This window comes from Camelina sativa, chromosome 15 (assembly GCF_000633955.1).
Source record: "Camelina sativa cultivar DH55 chromosome 15, Cs, whole genome shotgun sequence".
NCBI lineage: Eukaryota > Viridiplantae > Streptophyta > Magnoliopsida > Brassicales > Brassicaceae > Camelina > Camelina sativa.
In genome coordinates, this window is record NC_025699.1 from 13,243,639 (window position 1) to 13,263,479 (window position 19,841).

The window sequence follows — 19,841 nt, forward strand, 5'->3', positions numbered from 1 at the left end:
TTAAACCTCCCATTACCAAAAGAGATAATGAACCAACAAATTTTTAAAAGTAACGAAACCTTAGACTCTCTCAACTCTTTACATTGATTAAGCGGGACACTTGAAGCCAGGGGGTGGAGTTTTTCCACAGTCGAGAAGAAGCTCAAGAGCAATGGGAAGAATGAGGTTGATGTTGAGAAGTTTGGCTTTAATAGTGGTACATAAACAAACGGCTGCGTCTAGGTCAAGTAAGCCTCCCAAAACTGGACAACACTCTTCCTTGGCGTGGCTTTTCCCAAGCCCGATGTGAATCAAACCTCCAAGAACGTCCACACACGCTCCTAGCTTCAACGTGTCAATTGGGCAAGTCTCGGGAATAGGAGGAGTTGGTGTTGGCGGCGTTACCACAGGTGGGGTTGGTGTTGGTGGCGTTACCACAGGTGGTGTTGGTGTTGGCGGTGTTACGACGGGTGGTGTTGGTGTTGGCGGTGTTACGACCGGTGGGGTTGGTGTTGGTGGTGTTACGACGGGTGGGGTTGGTGTTGGCGGTGTTACGACGGGAGGGGTTGGTGTTGGCGGAGTTACGACGGGTGGAGTTGGCGTTGGCGGTGTTACGACGGGAGGGGTTGGTGTTGGTGGCGTTACGACGGGAGGGGTTGGTGTTGGTGTTGTTGGGGGGCACGGTGTAGGCGGCGTTACAACGGGTGGAGGCTTGGTGGGCGGTTTAGGGGTGGACGGAGGAGGCTTGGTCGTAGGTGGTTTAGGTGTGGACGGGGGAGGCTTGGTGGGCGGTTTAGGAGTGGATGGAGGAGGCTTGGTAGGCGGTTTCACGATGGGAGGTTTCGGGTAAGGGTGAGGTTTGGGGTGGGGAGGTTTGACGGTGGGCGGTTTTGGGGTTGGTGGTTTTACTGCCGGTGGTTTAGGATGGGGTTTGACGGTCGGGGGTTTAGGATGGGGTTTGACGGTGGGTGGTTTAGGATGGGGTTTGACGGTGGGTGGTTTAGGGTGGGGTTTAACGGTGGGCGGTTTTGGGGTAGGTGGTTTCACTGCCGGTGGTTTAGGTGGCTTGACAGCAGGTGGTTTAGGAGGTTTGACGGGATGTTTTGGCGGTTTGTGAGGAGCTGGTGATGGTTTAGGAGGGTTACAGTCGCAAGCATAGGAGACGGCAACGAAGCCGAGGAGGAGGACAACAAGAAAGGAGAGGTTCTGAGTGCGAGACCCCATTTTTTTAGAATGAGGGTTTGGGTTTGAGAAAGGAGTAAGTAAGATACATGAGTGTACGTGTACCCTTTTATAGAAAAACTCATTTAAGATATTTATTTTTACAAATAATACTGTATGTAAATGTAAGCAACTGTGATTTAGTTGATTGAAATTAAATTTGATTAAGCACGTTATGTCACTTGGTTACAAAAAGAAACCAAAGGGTTGTACTCATCACATTCCTCAATTGGCATTATATTTGTCTTCTCCATATTTTTGAATTTCTATTGGGCTTTAACGAAAGATGAATTTATATACTCAACAGTATTCTTTCCTACAAAAGTTTGATTTTTGTCAGGGAATTGTTTTGCATTGTAAATTTATAAATACGAAGTGTTGTGTTAATGTTTTAAGGATAGTTTTATATGCTTCGTCCACTTACATAGGTAGTCAGAAGAGTGCAAGTTCAGCTCTACTATACCTCTAATCCATAACATTTTGTTTAGAAAAAGAAAATTCACGCTTTGTCCATCCACCATAGATAATTTCATACGAAGTGTTAGTTTTATTTGAATTTCTTCGGCATACTCATATACTGTATGGTTAATTAAGTCAATAATTATTTGTTTAACTATTGTCTCATATAATTATTTGTTTCGAAAGAAGCATTTATCAATAAAGTGTATGTTAACGACAGAAAGATCTCGATTGTGATAATCTCATGTATACCAAAAAATTTATTGTTCGTATTTGCCTATATGGTCAAAAGTTAGCTTTTTTTGAAAACTGCAATCAACTTTTAAGAATCATATCTTGCACCTATTTTTTTCCTCCTATATCTCAAATCAAATTTGGCTAAAATATAAAAAAAAACATCGTGAAATCAACGCGTGAATCAGTTAGAGAACTGTCCCGACATACATAAGCTCTAGTCTATTAACATTAGAGAATGCCTACTCTATAATTAAGCGTTTAGTATAGTCAGTACATTATTATTGATATACAAATGTTTTGGAAAACTTAGACATAGTCATATTTGTAATTAATGGATGAAAACAATGGGAACAACCAAATGTTTTTGTAATGTAATGGCCAATTGGGGCGACAATTTAAGAAGGGACTTTGTCATTATTATTTGACTTAAAAGACACCTCCCATTTCTCAATTTTGATAATTTCTGTATAGTCACAAGATATATATATATATATATATATATATATATTTTTTTTTTTCTTTTGAAACAAGACAAGATATAATTAAACACATCGTTCTCACTCTTTTTTCTTGTTCCTTGCGAGATAGGTCCATTTTTTTTTAATAACGATTTTAGGCAATTTCTTTTGGGTGCTAGTTTGTGTCTCTACCTATACAAATAAGAAAAGAGAATCAGTTTTGGTAAAAATCCCCAAAAATATATAAAAGATTGATAAATCTTCAAACCAAATTGTTGGGTTTCATTAGATATATTAGATTACATGTTGGTAAGTTTTCACTAACTGATGGAAAAAAGCTATATGTATAGAAAATATTAATTTAGGGCATCATTACTGGTGGTTACTCTTGTAATTACTTTAAATAAAAAAATAATAAAAGGAAGAGAGAAGAGAAATATGGAAGAATCGATGCTTGGTGGAGGACTGGAAGAATCGTTGCTTGGGCAGAAATAGAAACATGTCACTTGCTCATTGGTACATTTTTTAAAAAATAAATAAAAAATGAATAAATATAATAAAATATTTTTTTTTAAAGAGAAATGCTCACCCGAGTAAAAATGGTCTTAGTACTTTAATTATCAACTCTTGAATTGATTGAATGACGTGTGTATGTGATAGATGATTCTCTTTGTAGTTTTGTTCATATTATTATAGTTGTATATCTAATAGTCCTATTTCTGATTAATGGTTAGTGGTTACAATATTCATTTTATTTTCTATATTGACATTTTCGCAAAATATAATCTGACCTAATTTTTAGTTCAGTTTATAAAATAATACTGTTAAAAATAAATAGAGCTATAAAACCTACTTTGTATGATTAAATAATAAAACTAAATGTACCATAATTTTGTCCTTCCAATTTATTTATATATATGGTGAAGAAAACAAAATAAAGTTATGGACGCAAATTATAAGCTGGCGGGTAGAATTTGGCTGGTAGTAAAAACAGTGTAACCCGTGAACTCTGTCACTTTTGAAGATTTAGTCTTAAAAGAAGAAGAAAAAAAAAGAATGGATAATGTGACGTTATGAATGAATCTCATGCATGCATGTGACTCTCACCATTTGTCTCTTTGTTTCCACACAACCACGACAATAATTGTAAAAAAAAAATATATATACTAATGGTCATCTGCGTACTGAGTAGTAGAGAAAGAAGACGAGAATAAACTTTCTTCTTTGTATTTCTCCTTTTTAACACATTTACAACGTCTGCCCATGGGCTTATTTTATGCAACACGATCGATATTCGAATTCGACACTTGTCTGCCTTGTCATCATTTCATAGGGCTAGGTATAGCAAAGAATCAAATCGATTGCTAAGCACGAGGTTTAGTTTTCTTAAATCTTTTCTTCTAAGGGGCATTTGGAACTTCACATGCTTTGAGGTGTAAGGCGACAGAGAGGAAAGTGACGTGGCTGAGCATTTGCTTGGGTTTTGTCTTTATATTGCTGATTGTTTGGGCTTGATGAGATGTTAAAGTTGGGCCTGAATCTACTTCGATATGCTTTAGAGTGAATTTGCGCATAGATTGGTGTAGGGATGCTACGAGAGGAATTTTTAGAGGTCACTCGTCCTAGTACTTATTATTCTCGTCTAAACACGCATAACTGAAGAATTCTGACACGATATAGTGTATTAGTGCTACTATGATCATATCCATGAGTATATCCCATAAAACCGCATATACCATTTTCCGAAGACTGGAGGATCATTCGATGTGGGTCCCACTTGATATGTGTATCGGTTTAGTCACTTTAGACGTACTTCCAAACTTGAAAAGCAAGCCATAACCATGTTCAAAACATTTTTTGATCCTGAAATCGTGTCCGGATAAAAAACCCTAAAAGCCTTTAAACATCAAAATTTGGTCCTGAAAATAGTCCAATGGTACGGAGATCCATTGTGATGTGAGCACGGGATCGGATTTCCCTCGGACACCTCTCGGACACCTCTCGGACACTCGGACAATCGGTACCAGTGTCCAGCAGCTTGCGTAGGCGGCAAGTATCCGACCCGGAACAACAATGCGGCATCAACCAGTCCCCAAAGATCATCAAGTAGGAGCAAGACAAGGTCATTCAATTGCCATTTCCAAGCCAAGCTCCAACCTTTACACCAAGGACTCATGGCTAGCATCACCAATGAAGAGCCTTGGGTGTGACCAGCTTTGGGAAGCTTGATTCACGTATCTTCACCATCATGCTAGTGTGAAGACACACCTAAGTCATTAGAAGGAGCTATACTCTTTTTCCTACTTCGGGTTTGTACCAATGGGTTTACCGAAGGGGTTTTAACGAGGCAGCAAGCTCTAGTGCATCTCCACTTCGTTCCTACTTGGCTCATGACTTGGAAACTTTCATTGACAAGATAATGGGCCAAGGAAGTGAAGATCCTATCCACCACGTCCAACCAATGACGTGGCATTTCTATCTCCTTCCTACCTTTATTTTATTTTATCTTGAACTTTCTATGACCGTTGGATGGTCTTTGCCTTTTTTTTACCTTTGCTTTTGCTTTTAGGAACATGTGTGTTCCTTAGCTTTGTCCGCGTGTCTAGGGTTTTAGCGTCCCCCTTATGTAAGCTTGCCTATATAAAGGCCTAAACTCTCATTGTAAAAGGCAGACTTGAATATAAAATTAAATTCCCAAAAAGTGAATCTTTGTTTCTTGTCTCATCTCTCTTAGCCGACTTGGCTCTTGAGAAAACCTAGGAGATTCACGAACCGGGTTTGTAATCCCCTAGTCCGACCGCATCACGAGCCGAGCCATATCTCGTGTGTCGTCGCATCAATCCACTGGTTCTGTCTGCTGCATCCGTGCTTCCGTCCGTATGAAGCGTCCCTTCCGTCCATCTTTTTGAGAACCGATCGGGTCGAGTTTCTTACCGAGACGTTCTCCCATCCATCCATCCGTTGTGTCCGACCGTCCTTCCGAATCACCGTCTGTTTGTCCGTACGCAACGTCCTATCCATCCGACCATCTCTTCCGAAGATCGCCGAGTCGAGATTCTCATCGGTCGATCCCCTCCATCCCACCATACCTTGAAGAGAGCCAACTAGTTCGAAGGCCGATCGTCGTTCAGCAACCGGAGATCCACGTCCGACCGTCTCCAATGACCGTCCAACCGTCCGCAGTGTCCGTTCATCCGTCAGTAGCAACCGTCCGTCCGTACGACTCCGTAGACGATCGCGTCCGGCGCTCACATCACATTGCCTTGCCATAAGCTCTCTTGGATCACGTAGATCCTCACGGTGTGTAAGTTATAACGTTGTGTATTTTCTAGCGTCATGCAAAACAACCAAAAAAAAGGGATAGATGCAACAAGAGAATTTCCTGGGAGGTCACCAATCCTAGTACTACTGTGAGACCCAATCCAGCCCACTAAGGGTCCAACAGCTTTTTTACTTACATGCGCATGTGTACATATATATATAGGTGTATATATCTCCCTCTACCTCCAGCCGCTTCTTTGCACAGCAAACTCAAAACCCTAAAGCATCAGACCTCTTTGTTTTCAATCCTTCATCGCCATCGTTAGTGATCAAGAGTTGACTTTGCGTTTTTCTTTTCCTTTTGGGATCACGCTAAGCGGGGAGGAGAGTTGGACGTCTCGTTTTCATCTTTTAACACCGGCTTCATTTAGGTAAGGCAAATCTATCATGGATATATGGTCTATTCCATTGACTATGCTTCTATTGGTTACTGAGATTGTAATTTATGATTCCACAGTTGGTTTTAGTGAAGAAGAAGAATTTAGAACATTGTCAAGTAGTGGTTTTGGTGATCCGTTTTCCGTCGGATCTGAAGGAACTAGATCACGCTTTTGGTGGCGTTGGATAGATCCTGCTGCAAGGAAGAAGTAGCATCTTTTGGTTCATAATTACGAAGTAAACTCCATCCGCAGTTCAAGTTACAAGTTGGTGAAAAATCATTGTTTTATGAACCCAGAAATTAACTAAGTGTCAGATCCAGTTTACAGTTTTTACCTGAGCTTTTGGTGGAAGAATTTTGGCGTTACCTGAACACTTAGAACCAGTTCGACGATTATTACATATAGAAGGAGTGTTAGGGAAGCCACCTGAGTCATCGTTATCACCGGAAAAAGTATACCTTAGCTTCTACGTTGGTTGCTTGTCAGTCAAGAATCATCTGCTTCTGTCAAAAACCAGAAATCCTAATCTGTGTTGAACTGTTTTTCTTCTGCTGCAAGTTTCAGATTGTTGCTAGCTGCTCCAGCCTCTTCCTTCCAGTTCTCGCCAGCTCAAAGTAAGGTGAGGGAGTGATCTGCAGAAATATGATTGCAAGTTCTACTTTTATACTTCATGATTTCTTTGCATAGAATTAGATTTGCTTGCAAACTAGTGATGAAATGTTAATTAGGAATTGGTAATTTGGAAGTGTCATGAGTATTATAGAATGATTGAAATAATAGTTTAGGGAAGACAAGTTCATTATGATTGCTATTGTGAAATGAGAATACCATCGTCAAGATGATGAACCGAGGATTCGGTCTACCTTGAATTGACGGGTTCTTTGTAGCTCAATAAAAGGTTGACAGGCCCAGTGGAACTAGATAGGTTCAAAGATCATAGAGATGATCGAACCTGGTATTGTTGTGAAAATCTTGTTGAAGTCAAGAAAGTTGTTGTATGGTGTAGCTTTGCACAGTGTGGCAGAGTTTTTGTTTGGATTTTTTCTATGTGATTAATGATTGAGGTTTAAAGATAAATTATTTCTTCGTATTTCTAGTGGGCGGAAAGGATCCTCTCTCTGAGTAATTCATTACTCACCCCCTTCTTTTTCCTTTTCCCAAGTCAGGGTGAGAATGTTGAGTAGCCGCGCAAGTTCGTCTCGCTGGTAATGTTTTTTGATTAATTTGGGTTTTATTTCGTTATTCGTTATTATTTAAAAAAAAAAAAAAAAACTGAGAATTATTTTTGTTTATCAAACAGTTTAGGCTAGTTTAAGAAATGGTTAAGACAAGTTATTTTAAAGGTTTTTTTTTATAAAAGAAAGGTTTTCTAGAAATGTTTGAGGCAAATAACTAATTTATTTAGAAAATTGAAGTAGAGAAAAGAACTAGTAAGGCAGGTAACACGCCGTCTCAAGATTCAGGGAGACGGGTGTTACAAGTGGTATCAGAGTGGAGGTTAAAATCAAGCAGGTGCTGACCCGGAAGGCTAAGTTGTTTTTAAAAAAAAGGTTAAAATGTTTTTTTTAATTAAGTTTTTCTAAGAAAAAGTTTTCAGTATTTGAAAAAAGGGGGATTCGGGATTTAAAAAGAAAAAACACCATAGAGCAAGACTTGCGTTTAGAATTCCTGTAAAGTTTCAGTTTCGCAGTGGTTCTTATGTTGGATCTTGTGTGAATAGAATGGCACCAAACAGAAGAAGAAGGCGTCCTGCAAACCCCAAAGAAAACAAAGTTGGTGATGCACCAGCTAATGAGCAAGGTCATCCACAAGGAGGAGCGAATCCTGTTGCCGCTCATGCAGAAGAGATTGCTGCAACTCGTGTAGAGATGCAAGAGCTTCGAAACATGATGTGAGAGATTTTGGATTGACCTGTTTATGCACCCCCACCACCATCACCTGCACCTCGCCAGCCACCACCTGCACCTGCATTTGCTCCGCCTTAGCCACCAGCAGGACTTCAGTTTTCTTATTTTGAGACGATGAAGTTCATGAGTACGATGGGCACAAAGTATTTCACTGGTGGCAATGATCAGGTTCATGCTGATGATTGGAAGCAGACATTGGAGAAAAATCTCAGGTCATCTAGATGTCCAGTAGAGTTTAGGAAGGATCTTGCAGTGCATTACTTGCATGGAGATGCAGACAATTGGTGGAGGAATGTTGAGAGGAGCTTACCTGTTGGTTATGTGTCTACTTGGGAGGATTTCTTGAAGGAGTTTAATAAAAAGTATTTTTCTCAGGAAGCTATGGACCAGCTCGAATGTGAGTAATTCTAGAGCTTCGTCAGGGTACGATGACTGTTAGAGAGTATGATGCTGAGTTTATTTGTCTAAGGTGGTTTATTGGGAGAGAGTATATCAAGCAGGAATTGATTCGCAGGTTTATGAGAGGATTGAGGGCTAATATTCAAAATCATTGTTCCATTTGAGGATGTACTAGCATGGTTGAGTTAGTTGAGCAGGCCGCTACGGTGGAGAAAGGAATTGAGGAAGAAGCTAGGGATCTCAGGAGTACTTTGCCGAGAGGAACTAAGGCAACAGAGCCACATAAGCGTACATGGGATAGACGTGATGCAGGACCAGTTCAGACTCGTTATACAAAGTGTACCAACTGTAAGTGGAAGCATGGAGGGGTACATTGGTTTGATCTAGGCAAGTGTTTTCAGTGTGGAAAAGATGGACATATCAGAGAAAATTGTCCAGAGGGTGTTGATACTTGTAGAAGGTGTGGAAGCAAGGTCACTTCGCACGAGAATGCATAGTGCAGATAGCAGGAGGACAACATGGTAATCAAAATAGAGGATTTATGCCGCCACCTCCAAAAAGGCAAGATGTTGGGCCTCGAGTGTATTCAGTAGGAGACGAGGATGGTGCAGAACCGATCATGGGTAAGTTTTCAGCAAAAGTTTTTTTTTTTATGTGAATTCTCTTTGGCTTTTAGTTGTTGCATGTGGTCTTTTTGTGTATGTGGATTGCTTAGTTTAGATTATATGAAAAAAAAAAAACCTATGAAGTATCGGTTTGTATTGGAGGAGTTATAGCCTATACAATTTTTGACACTGGAGCTACACATTGTTTTTGAGCCCCAACTTCGTGAGGAATTGGGATTCCTGAATTGACTTCACAGAAAAGCGAAGAAGAATCAAAACTGCAGGAACACAATTAATAGGATCATCAAGGACTTACCGAGACATTCCGGTGTTGATAGAAGGAGTGGAGTTGGTGGGTAATTTCCTTGAGATGTATTTGAGGCGTTACGACGTAATCGTTGGCATAGATTGGTTAAAGCGGCATGATGCCAATTTGGACTGTCGGGGAGCACGCGTCATCATTAATCAAGCTGAAGGGAATTTGGTATTCCAGGGAGTGATGACTAATAACGGGGTTCCTATCATTTCGATGATTCATGCAGAGGAATTACAATGGAAAGGGCCTGAAGCTTATTTGGCAACCATCACAATTGAGAGAGGAGACACATGAGTGGAGCTGAATGACATTCATGTAGCAGCAGAGTATGAAGATGTTTTTGAGCCACTCAAAGGACCACCACCAGATAGAGGAGATGCTTTCACTATTGAGTTGGAGCCAGGGACTGCTCTAGTATCCAGGGCGCCATATCGGTTAGCTCCAACAGAAATGGCTGAATTAAAGAAGCAGTTAGAGGATCTTACAGAAAAGGGATTCGTGAGACCAAATAGTTCTCCATGGGGAGCGCCTGTCCTGTTTGTGAAGAAGAAAGATGGAACTTTCAGAACTTGCATAGACTATCGTGAATTGAACAAGGTGACTATTAAGAATAAGTATCCTTTACCACATGTAGATGAGCTGTTGGACCAGCTGCAAGGAGCATCTTGGTTTTCAAAGATAGATTTAGCATCAGGCTATCATCAGATTGGTATTGCTGAGGAGGATATAAGGAAAACAACATTCAGGACACGTTATGGGCATTATGAGTTTGTGGTCATGCCTTTTGGATTGACTAATTCCCCCACAACTTTTATGAAGCTTATGAATAGTGTGTTTTGGGAGTTCTTGAACAAGTTTGTCATTATTTTTTATTGATGATATTTTGATATACTCCAAGAATAAAGAGGAGCATGTTGAGCACTTAAGGTTAGGGTTGCAGACATTGCGGGACTAGAAATTTTTTGCAAAGATGGCAAAATGTAGCTTTTGGCAAAAGCAGATTGAATTTTTGAGCCACATAGTTTCTGAAGCAGGAGTAGCTGTTGACCTAGAGAAGATCGAGACCATCACTCACTGGCCTAGACCCAAGAATGCCACAGAGGTCCGTAGTTTTCTTGGACTTGCTGGTTATTACAAAAAATTTGTAGAGGGATTTGCAAGTATGGCCAAACCATTGACGCAGTTGACATGTAAGGATGCAAAGTTTGTGTGGACAGAAGCGTGTGAAATTTTTTTCAGAGGTTGAAAGAGCATTTAACTCAGGCACCGGTGTTGGTTTTACCAAAGGTTGGGGTACCTTATGTTCTTTATACAGATGCATTGGCGACTGGTTTAAGATGTGTACTTATGCAGGATGGTAAAGTTATAACCTATGCATCAAGACAGTTGCGGAAACATGAGACTAATTATCCTACTCATGACTTGGAGCTAGCTGCAGTGGTTTTTGCTCTTAAAGTTTGGAGAGCCTACTTATATGGAGAAAAGGTGCAAGTATTTACTGATCACAAGAGTCTGAAACATATTTTCACCCAAGCAGATTTGAACTTGAGACAGAGGAGATGGGTAGAATTGCTTGCAGACTATGATCTTGATATTGCTTACCATCCAAGAAAAGCTAACCAGGTAGTGGATGCCCTAAGCAGAAGGAGAGATGATGTGAATGGAATCATGGAGGTGCAAGAGCTTGTTTCAGCTTGATCAAGCCTGAATATTTGTGAAGCCTCTGTTGATGATGACGTAATGGGTTTGAAAGCAGTAAACCAAGCTGATTTACTATGGAGAATCCGTGAGGCATAAAAAGAAGATGTGGAGCTAAGGAAAGCAGTGGAAAGTGAAGTTGGGGGTTATCACACCACAGAGAATGGAACATTTATTTTTAAGGGTCGAGTTTGTGTTCCAGATAATAAAGTTCTAAAAGAAGAGATTTTGAAGCAAGCGCACCAGTCACGTTTTGCCATCCATCCAGGTTCTACTAAGATGTATAGAGACCTGAAAAGGTACTATCATTGGAAGGGAATGAAGCGGGAAGTAGAAGATTGGGTAGCAAAGTGCACATTGTCAGTTGGTGAAAGCAGAACATAGAGTTCCAAGTGGACTTTTACAGGGTTTACCACTACCAGAATGGAAATGAGATATGGTGATTATGGATTTTGTTACTAGGCTTCCATTGACAGTAAGTAAGCGAGATGCGGTTTGGGTAATTGTAGACAGACTTACAAAGTCAGCTCATTTTCTAGCAGTGAATAAAAAGGACACGGCAGAACACTTAGCTCAAAAGTATTTGGATGAGATAGTAAAACTTCACGGAGTTCCTGTGAGTATTGTTTCTGACAGAGATCCAAAGTTCACATCGGTTTTTTGGAAGGCCTTACAGAAAGCCTTGGGGACCAATGTGCATTTGAGTAAAGCTTATAACCTGCAGACAAATGGTCTATCTGAACAGACAATTCAAACGTTGGAGGACATGCTTAGAGCTTGTATGTTGGACTGAGGTAGTCATTGGGAAAAATATTTATCTTTAGTGGAATTCGCTTACAACAGTTATCATTCTAGCATCGACATGTTACCATTTGAGGCTCTTTAGAGACGACCATGTCGCACACCACTCTGTTGGACAGAAGTGGGGAAGTGCCAAGACATTGAGCCTGAAGTAATTCAGAAGTCAACTGAGCAAGTGGAGCTGCTCCAAAACAGATTAAGAGAAGCTCATGATCGTCAAAAGAGTTATGCAGATAAGAGACAGAAAGAGTTGGAATTCAAAGTTGGGGACTTGGTGTATCTTAAAATGAGAATGTTTAAAGGAATAGACCGTTGGGCTAAGAGAGGGAAGCTTAAGCCAAGGTATATGGGACCTTATCTTATCACATAAAGAGTTGGAGTTGTGGCTTACCGTCTTGATTTGCTAGACAAATTGGCGACGTTTCACGATGTTTTTCATGTCTCTGTGTTAAGAAAGGTAGTAGCGGAACCAGAGCTTATCGTTTCACAGTCACCAAAGGACCTTGAGTTGGATTTATCGGTAAAAGGAAAACCGGTATCAGTTGTAAGTTGGAGAGAGAATACTTCAAGAGGAAGAAAAGCTAAGACAATTCAAGTATGTTGGGAGCGAGATGGAGTTCAAGAGATGACATGGGAATCAGAGAAGTTAATGCGAATTGACTACCCATAACTATTTAAAGACGAGAACGAAATTCAGCTGGGAATGTTGAATTCGGGGACGAATTCTCTTGAAGTTGGGGAGAATTTTGAGACCCAATCCAGCTCACTAAGGGCCCAGCAACTTTGATCGTAAAACCTATGTGCACATGTGTACATATATATATAGGTGTATATATCTCCCTCTACCTCTAACCACTACAATGCACAGCAAACTCAAAACCCTAAAGCATCAGACCTCCTTGATTTCATTTCTTCATCGCCATCGTTAGTGATCAAGAGTTGATGTTGCGTTTTTGTTTTCCTTTTGGGATCACGTTAAGCAGGGAGAAGAGTTGGACGTCTCGTTTTCATCTTTTAACACCGGCTTCATTTAGATAAGGCAAATCTATCATGGATATATGGTCTATTTCATTGAGTATGCCTCTATTGGTTACTGAGATTGTAATTTATGATTCCACAGTTGGTTTTAGTGAATTCAGAAACATTGTCAAGTAGTGGTTTTGGTGATCCGTTTGCCGTCGGATCTGAAGGACCTAGATCACACTTTTGGTGTCATTAGATAGATCCCGCTGCAAGGAAGAAGTAGCATCTTTTGGTTTTTTATTACGAGCTAAACTCCATTACAAGTTGGTGAAAAGTCATTGTTTTTTGAACCTAGAAATTAACTAAGTGTCAGATCTAGTTTGCAGTTTTGACCTGAGCTTTTGGTGGAAGAATTCCAACATTACCTGAGCACTTAAAGCCAGTTCGACGATTGTTATATATAGAAGGGGTGTTAGGGAAGCCACCTGAGCCATCCTTATCACCAGAAAATAATATACCTTAGCTTCTACGTTGGTTGTTTGTCAAACAAGAATCATCTGCTTCTGTCAAAAACCAGAAATCCTAATCTGTGTTGAACTGTTTTTCTTCTGCTGCAAGTTTCAGATTGTTGCTAGCTGCTCCAGCCTCTTCCTTCCAGTTCTCGCCAGCTCAAAGTAAGGTGAGGGAGTGATCTGCAGAAATATGATTGCAAGTTCTACTTTTATACTTCATGATTTCTTTGCATAGAATTAGATTTGCTTGCAAACTAGTGATGAAATGTTAATTAGGAATTGGTAATTTGGAAGTGTCATGAGTATTATAGAATGATTGAAATAATAGTTTAGGGAAGACAAGTTCATTATGATTGCTATTGTGAAATGAGAATACCATCGTCAAGATGATGAACCGAGGATTCGGTCTACCTTGAATTGACGGGTTCTTTGTAGCTCAATAAAAGGTTGACAGGCCCAGTGGAACTAGATAGGTTCAAAGATCATAGAGATGATCGAACCTGGTATTGTTGTGAAAATCTTGTTGAAGTCAAGAAAGTTGTTGTATGGTGTAGCTTTGCACAGTGTGGCAGAGTTTTTGTTTGGATTTTTTCAATGTGATTAATGATTGAGGTTTAAAGATAAATTCTTTCTTTGTATTTCTAGTGGGCGGAAAGGATCCTCTCACTGAGTAATTCATTACTCACCCCCTTCTTTTTCCTTTTCCCAAGTCAGGGTGAGAATGTTGAGTAGCCGCGCAAGTCCGTCTTGCTGGTGATGTTTTTTGAGTAATTTGGGGTTTATTTCATTATTCGTTATTCGTTATTTTTTTATTTTTTTTTTAAAAAAGCTGAGAACTATTTTCGTTTATCAAACAGTTTAGGCTAGTTTAAGAAATGGTTAAGACAAGTTATTTTGAAGGTTTTTTTTTTTATAAAAGAAAGGTTTTCTAGAATTGTTTGAGGCAAATAACTAATTTATATAGAAAAGTGAAGTAGAGAAAAGAACTAGTAAGGCAGGTAACACGCCGTCTCAAGATTCAGGGAGACGGGTGTTACAACTACTCTCGCCCAAGCACGCTTGACTGCAGAGTTCTAAAGGGATCTGGTGCATTGGTTCTCGTTTGATCACATCCGTTAGTATATCCCATGCAATCGCATATATCATTTAACAAAGACTCAAAGGATCATTCGATTTGGGTCCCACTTGATATGTGGACCGGTTAAATCACCTTGGACGTACTTCCAAACACGAAAAAAAGTTATAACCATGTTTGAACACATTTTTTTATCCCGAAATCGTGTCGCCCAAGCATAGAAAAAAAGGGAGGGATGCAACACGAGGACTTCCCCGGAGGCCACCCATCCTTGTACTACTTTCGCCCAAGCACAGTTAATTGCAATGTTCTGATGGGATCTGGTGCATTAGTGCTAGTATGATCGCATCCATTAGTATATCCCATGCAATAGCATATATCTTTTTCTGAAGACTCAAAAGATCATTTGATGTGGGTCCCAATTGATATGTGGACTGGTTAAGTCAACTTGGACATGCTTCCAAACTGGAAAAGCAAGCCATAACCATGTCCGAACATGATTTTTGTCTTGAAATCGTGTCGCATACACAAAATAACCCGAAAAGCCTTTAAGATTCAAAATTTTGTCCTGAAAATAGTCTACAGGTACGGTGACCCATTGCTTTGCCAGAAGCTCTCTTGCGGCTTTTCAAAAAATTGTTATGGGTCGGTGACCCATATCAAGTAGGTCCTCACAGTGTGAAAGTTACGACATTGTGTATGTCGTAGCATCTTGCGAAATAACCAAAAAAAAAAAAAAAGGGGAGAGTTGCACCACAAGGACTTCCTGGGAGGTCACCCATCCTAGTACTATTCTCGTCCAAGCACACTCAACTGTAGAGTTTTGATGGGATCTTGTGCATTAATGCTAGTATGAGCGCATCTCTTAGTATATCCCATGCAATCGCATATATCCTTTTACGAAGACTCAAAGGATCATTCAATGTGGCTCCCACTTGATATGTGGACCGGTTAAGTCACCTTGTACATGCTTCCAAACTCAATAAACAATCCATAATCATTTTTGAACACATTTTTTTATCCTGAAATCGTGTCGCTATCACAAAAAACCTCTAAAAGCCTTTAAGCGCCAAAATTTTGGTCCTGAAAATAGTCCAACGTTACGGTGACCCATTGCCTTGCCAAAAGTTCTCTTGGATATTTTCAAAAAAGGTATTATGAGTCGCGTAGGTCCTTACGGTGTGAAAGTTATGGCGTTGTGTATGTATGATCGTCTTGCGAATCAACTAAAAAAAAGAGAGGGATGCAACACGAGGCCTTCTTTGGAGGCCACCAATCGTATTACTACTCTCGCCCAAGCACACTGAACTGTGGAGTTCTAATGCGATGCGGTGCATTAGTGATGGTATGATCGCATCCATTAGTATATTCCAAGTAATCGCATATATCCTTTTTCGAAGACTCAATGGATCATTCGATGTGGGTGGACCGGTAAAGTTACCTTGGACATGCTACCAAACCCGAAAAACAAGCCATAACCATGTCCAGACACGTTTTTTTTAATCCCGAAATCGTTTTGGGCTTAGAAAAAAACCCGAAAAGCCGGTAAGCATCAAAATTTGGTCCAGAAAATTGTCCAATTGTATGGTGACCCATTGCCTTGAGAGAAGCTCTCTTGGGGCTTTCAAAAAGATATTATAGGTCACGGAGATCCTCACGGTGTGAAAGTTACAACTTTGTGTATGTACTATCATCTCGCGAATTGACCCAAAAAAAAGGGAGGGATGCAACACGAGGACTCCCGGGAGGTCACTCATCCTATTACTACTCTCACCCAAGCACGCTTGACTACAAAGTTCTGATGGGATCCGGTGCATTAGTGCTGGAATGATCACATCCATTAGTGTATCACACGCAATTGCATATATCCTTTCCGAAGACTTAAAGGATCATTCAATGTGGGTCCCACTCCATAGTTAAGTGTGCTTTGGTGAGAGTAGTACTAGGATGGGTGGCCTCCCGGGAAGTCCTAGTGTTGCATCCCTCCTGTTTTTTTGTTGTTGTTTCGCAAGACGATAGTAATACACAACCTCATATATTTCATATTGTGAGGACTGACTTGACCCATAACAGCTTTTTGAAAAGCCCCAAGTGAGCTTCTGGCAATGAAATGGGTCACAGTACCATTGGATTATTTTCAAGACTAATTTTTGACGCTTAAAAGCTTTTATGGTTTTTTCGTGTTCCTAACTCAATTTCAGAATAAAAAAATATGTTCAGACAAGGTTATGGCTTGTTTTTCGAGTTTGGAAGAAAGTCCAAGGTGACTAAACATGTCCACATATCAACTAGGACCCACATCGAATGACTCTTTGAGTTTTCGGAAAAGGATATACGTGATTGCATGGGATATACTAACAGAAGCGATCATACTAGCATTAATGCACCGTATCCCATCAGAATTCCGCAGTTAAGCGTGCTTGGGTGAGAGTAGTACTAGGATGGGTGGCCTCCCAGAAAATTCAAGTGTTGCATCCCTCCTTTTTTTGTTTGGTTGTTTTGCAAGAAGATAGTACATACACAACATCGTAATTTTCATACCGTGAGGTCCTACGCAACCCATGAACTATTTTCAGGGAAACATTTTAATGGTTAAAGGCTTTTCGGGTTTTTTTGTGTGATCCCGACACAATTTTGGGATCAAAAACTGTGTTTGGAATGGTTATTGTTTGTTTTTCGAGTTTGGAAGCACATCCAAGGTGATTAACCGGTCCACATATCAAGTGGGACCCACATCGAATGATCCTATGAGTGTTTGGAAAAGGATATATGTGATTGCATTGGATATATTAACGGATGCGGTCATACTAGCACTAATACACCGGATTACATCAGAACTTTGCAGTTAAACGTGTTTGGGCAAGAGTAGTACTAGGGATGGTGACCTCCAGGGAATTCCTCCTGTTGCTTCCCTTCTTCTTTTTTTAGGTTGTTTTGCAAAACGCTAGGACATACACAACATCGTAACTTTCACACCGTGAGGGCCTATGGGACTCGTAATACCGTTTTGAAAAGCCCCAAGAGAGCTTCTTGCAATGCAATTGGTCTTCGTACCATTGGGATATTTTTGAGACCAAAGCGTAAAGTCTTTTCAGTTTTTTTGTGTGATCTCAAACGATTTTGTTAGCTATCGTGGGATTACCTACAAGGCTTTTTTCTGTAGCCTTTTTTTTTGGACAAGATTTTTTTTTTTCTTGGGTCTTTGAAGTTTTTTTTTTGGTGTTTTGTGTTGTGGTTTTCATGTTCCATGGACTTGCTATTTATAGACTTACTAAAAATAACTGCTATGGACTTGCTAGGAAAATTTGCAAGGGATTTCCGAGAGATATTTTTAAAATTTATTTTTTGCTACAAATTTGCAAGGTAGTTTGATTTTTGCCGACAAAACAGTTAGACTCGGGTAAGACGTGCTTGCCGACATCTACGTCCCTCGCAAATTTGCTACACAATGAGTTATCACTAATGCATCGCATATTTGCGAGAGAACGTTCCGTCGCAAATTTTGCGAGGCAATTGCAAGTACCCTGGTCTGCGTAGCAACGCACTTGCAAATCCATTGCAGATTTGCGAGGGCATATTGCCATCGCAGATTTCCGTCACAAAGAGCGTGTTTTCTTGGAGTGAAAATTCTAGCACTTATACCAAAAAAAAAGAAGTAAACGAGATGAAAGATTACCGCCTGATCTCATGTTGTAAGGTTTACTCCAAGCTTATTGCTAATAGGTTCAAACGTCTTCTTCCGGATTTCATCAATCTGCTTTTGTTAAGGATCGGCTGCTGATGGAAAATGTTTTTTTGGCATCCTAGCTAGTTAAAGATTATCACAAAGATGTAGTTTCTTCTCTAAGTGCAATAAAGATTCATATTTCAAAAGCATTCGACTCTGTTCAATTCCTTTATCCTTACCTTCATCTCAGTGCTAAATTTCCCACCCCAATTCGTGAGATGGATTGAACTATGTATTATCATGGCTTCTTCTCGGTTCAAGTCAACATAGAGTTATCTGGTTTATTTCATAGTAATCGGGGATTACGGCAAGTTTGCTCACTATTGCCCTATCTTTTGGTTTTTTTGTATGCAAGAGTTGTCGGAAATGCTTAAAAAACTGCTATGGAAAGAAGGATAGGCGATAATCCTAAGTGTCAACACCTCAATCCATCTGTGTTTTGCAGATGACTTGCTGGTATTTACGAATGGCACCAAAAGATCTATTGAGGGAGATGTTCAGATTTAAACTTTTGCAGAGTTTTTGGACTCAATATTAGACTTCAAAAACCAACACTATACAAAGTAGGGATACGAGAGAGTGAAAAGGATTTGATACTGAGAACTTTTCTGTTTGCAGCGGGAACTCTTCATATGCGCTACCTTGGTTGCCGATTCTCACTAAGAGAATGTTGAGAAATGATTATACACCACTTATTGAACGAATTCGTGAGAGAATAGGAAGTGGAAAGGCTCGACATTTGTTGTTTGTGGGGCGCCTACAACTCATTAGCTCAGTAATCCATAGTCGTACAAATTTTTGGATGTCTGCTTCTTGTTTGCTGAGTGCTTGTATCAAGGAGATAGACAGTATGTGCTCTGCTTTCTTGTGGTCAGTCCCTACTTTGAACACACACAAAAAAAAAGCTAAAATGTGATGGAATGATGTTTGTCTACCTAATGAAGAAGGAGGTTTTGGGCTTCGTTCTCTAAAAGAGGTCAATAAGGTGAGCTGCTTAAAACTCATATGGAGAATCCTCTCATCAAATTTTCTATGGGTCAAATGGCTTCGAGTTTACTTGCTACAAAAGAAGGGCTCATTCTGGTCTAAAGGAAAATACCACATTACGCTATGGATGTGGAGAAAGTTGCTCAAGTATCGGATTCTAGCTTATGGTCTTGTCAGGTATGAGATACAGAGTAGAAAAAAATGTTTCTTTTTTGGTATGATAATTGGTCGGATCTAGACATATTTAACAAGCATATATTATGACTAATTACACAGTAGTATAAGATCGTGATTATGTAAGTTACATAACTAATTTATTTTTAAGTTAAGTTATAATAACATATGTAACACTGTATATTTAAAATTAATAATCTAGGCAATACCAAAGCCAACTAATTCACAAGTGAACGTCGTCATTTATAGTTATATTATATCTCACAGATATAGAATTTAAAATGAACGAATAATTTTTCGTGTCTGTTTTGTTTTTTAAAAGAAATGAGTTATATGATAGCCATACAGTAACAGGACCCAAAACGTCCAGGACCATGATAGTGATACGCCTGATATAATAAAACTAGCAATGGTTTGAGATACTATAGAGAATATATATATATATATATATATATATATATATGTGTGTGTTTATGATTTGGTAAATTATTACAATTATTATTCAGACCAAAAGAGTTGTATTTACAAACTAGTAACCATAATAATAATTAAAAAAAAAAGAGCAGCTTTAGAGAAACAGAAAACATAATCAGAGTCCGTTCCAATGAAAGGTTTGTCATGT

At 39.7% G+C, this 19,841-nt stretch overlaps 1 protein-coding gene across 1 annotated transcript in view; it reads right to left on the minus strand.

Moving 5' to 3' along the window:
- The window catches only part of LOC104746657 (36.4 kDa proline-rich protein-like), a 7,465-nt gene extending 6,210 nt beyond the window's left edge, over window positions 1-1,255 (minus strand). Inside the window, exon 1 of the mRNA XM_010468177.2 lies at window positions 7-1,255. Within this exon, the coding sequence (XP_010466479.1) occupies window positions 88-1,203 (1,116 nt within the window). The 5' untranslated portion in view covers window positions 1,204-1,255 and the 3' untranslated portion in view covers window positions 7-87. The remainder of the gene's footprint in view (window positions 1-6) is intronic.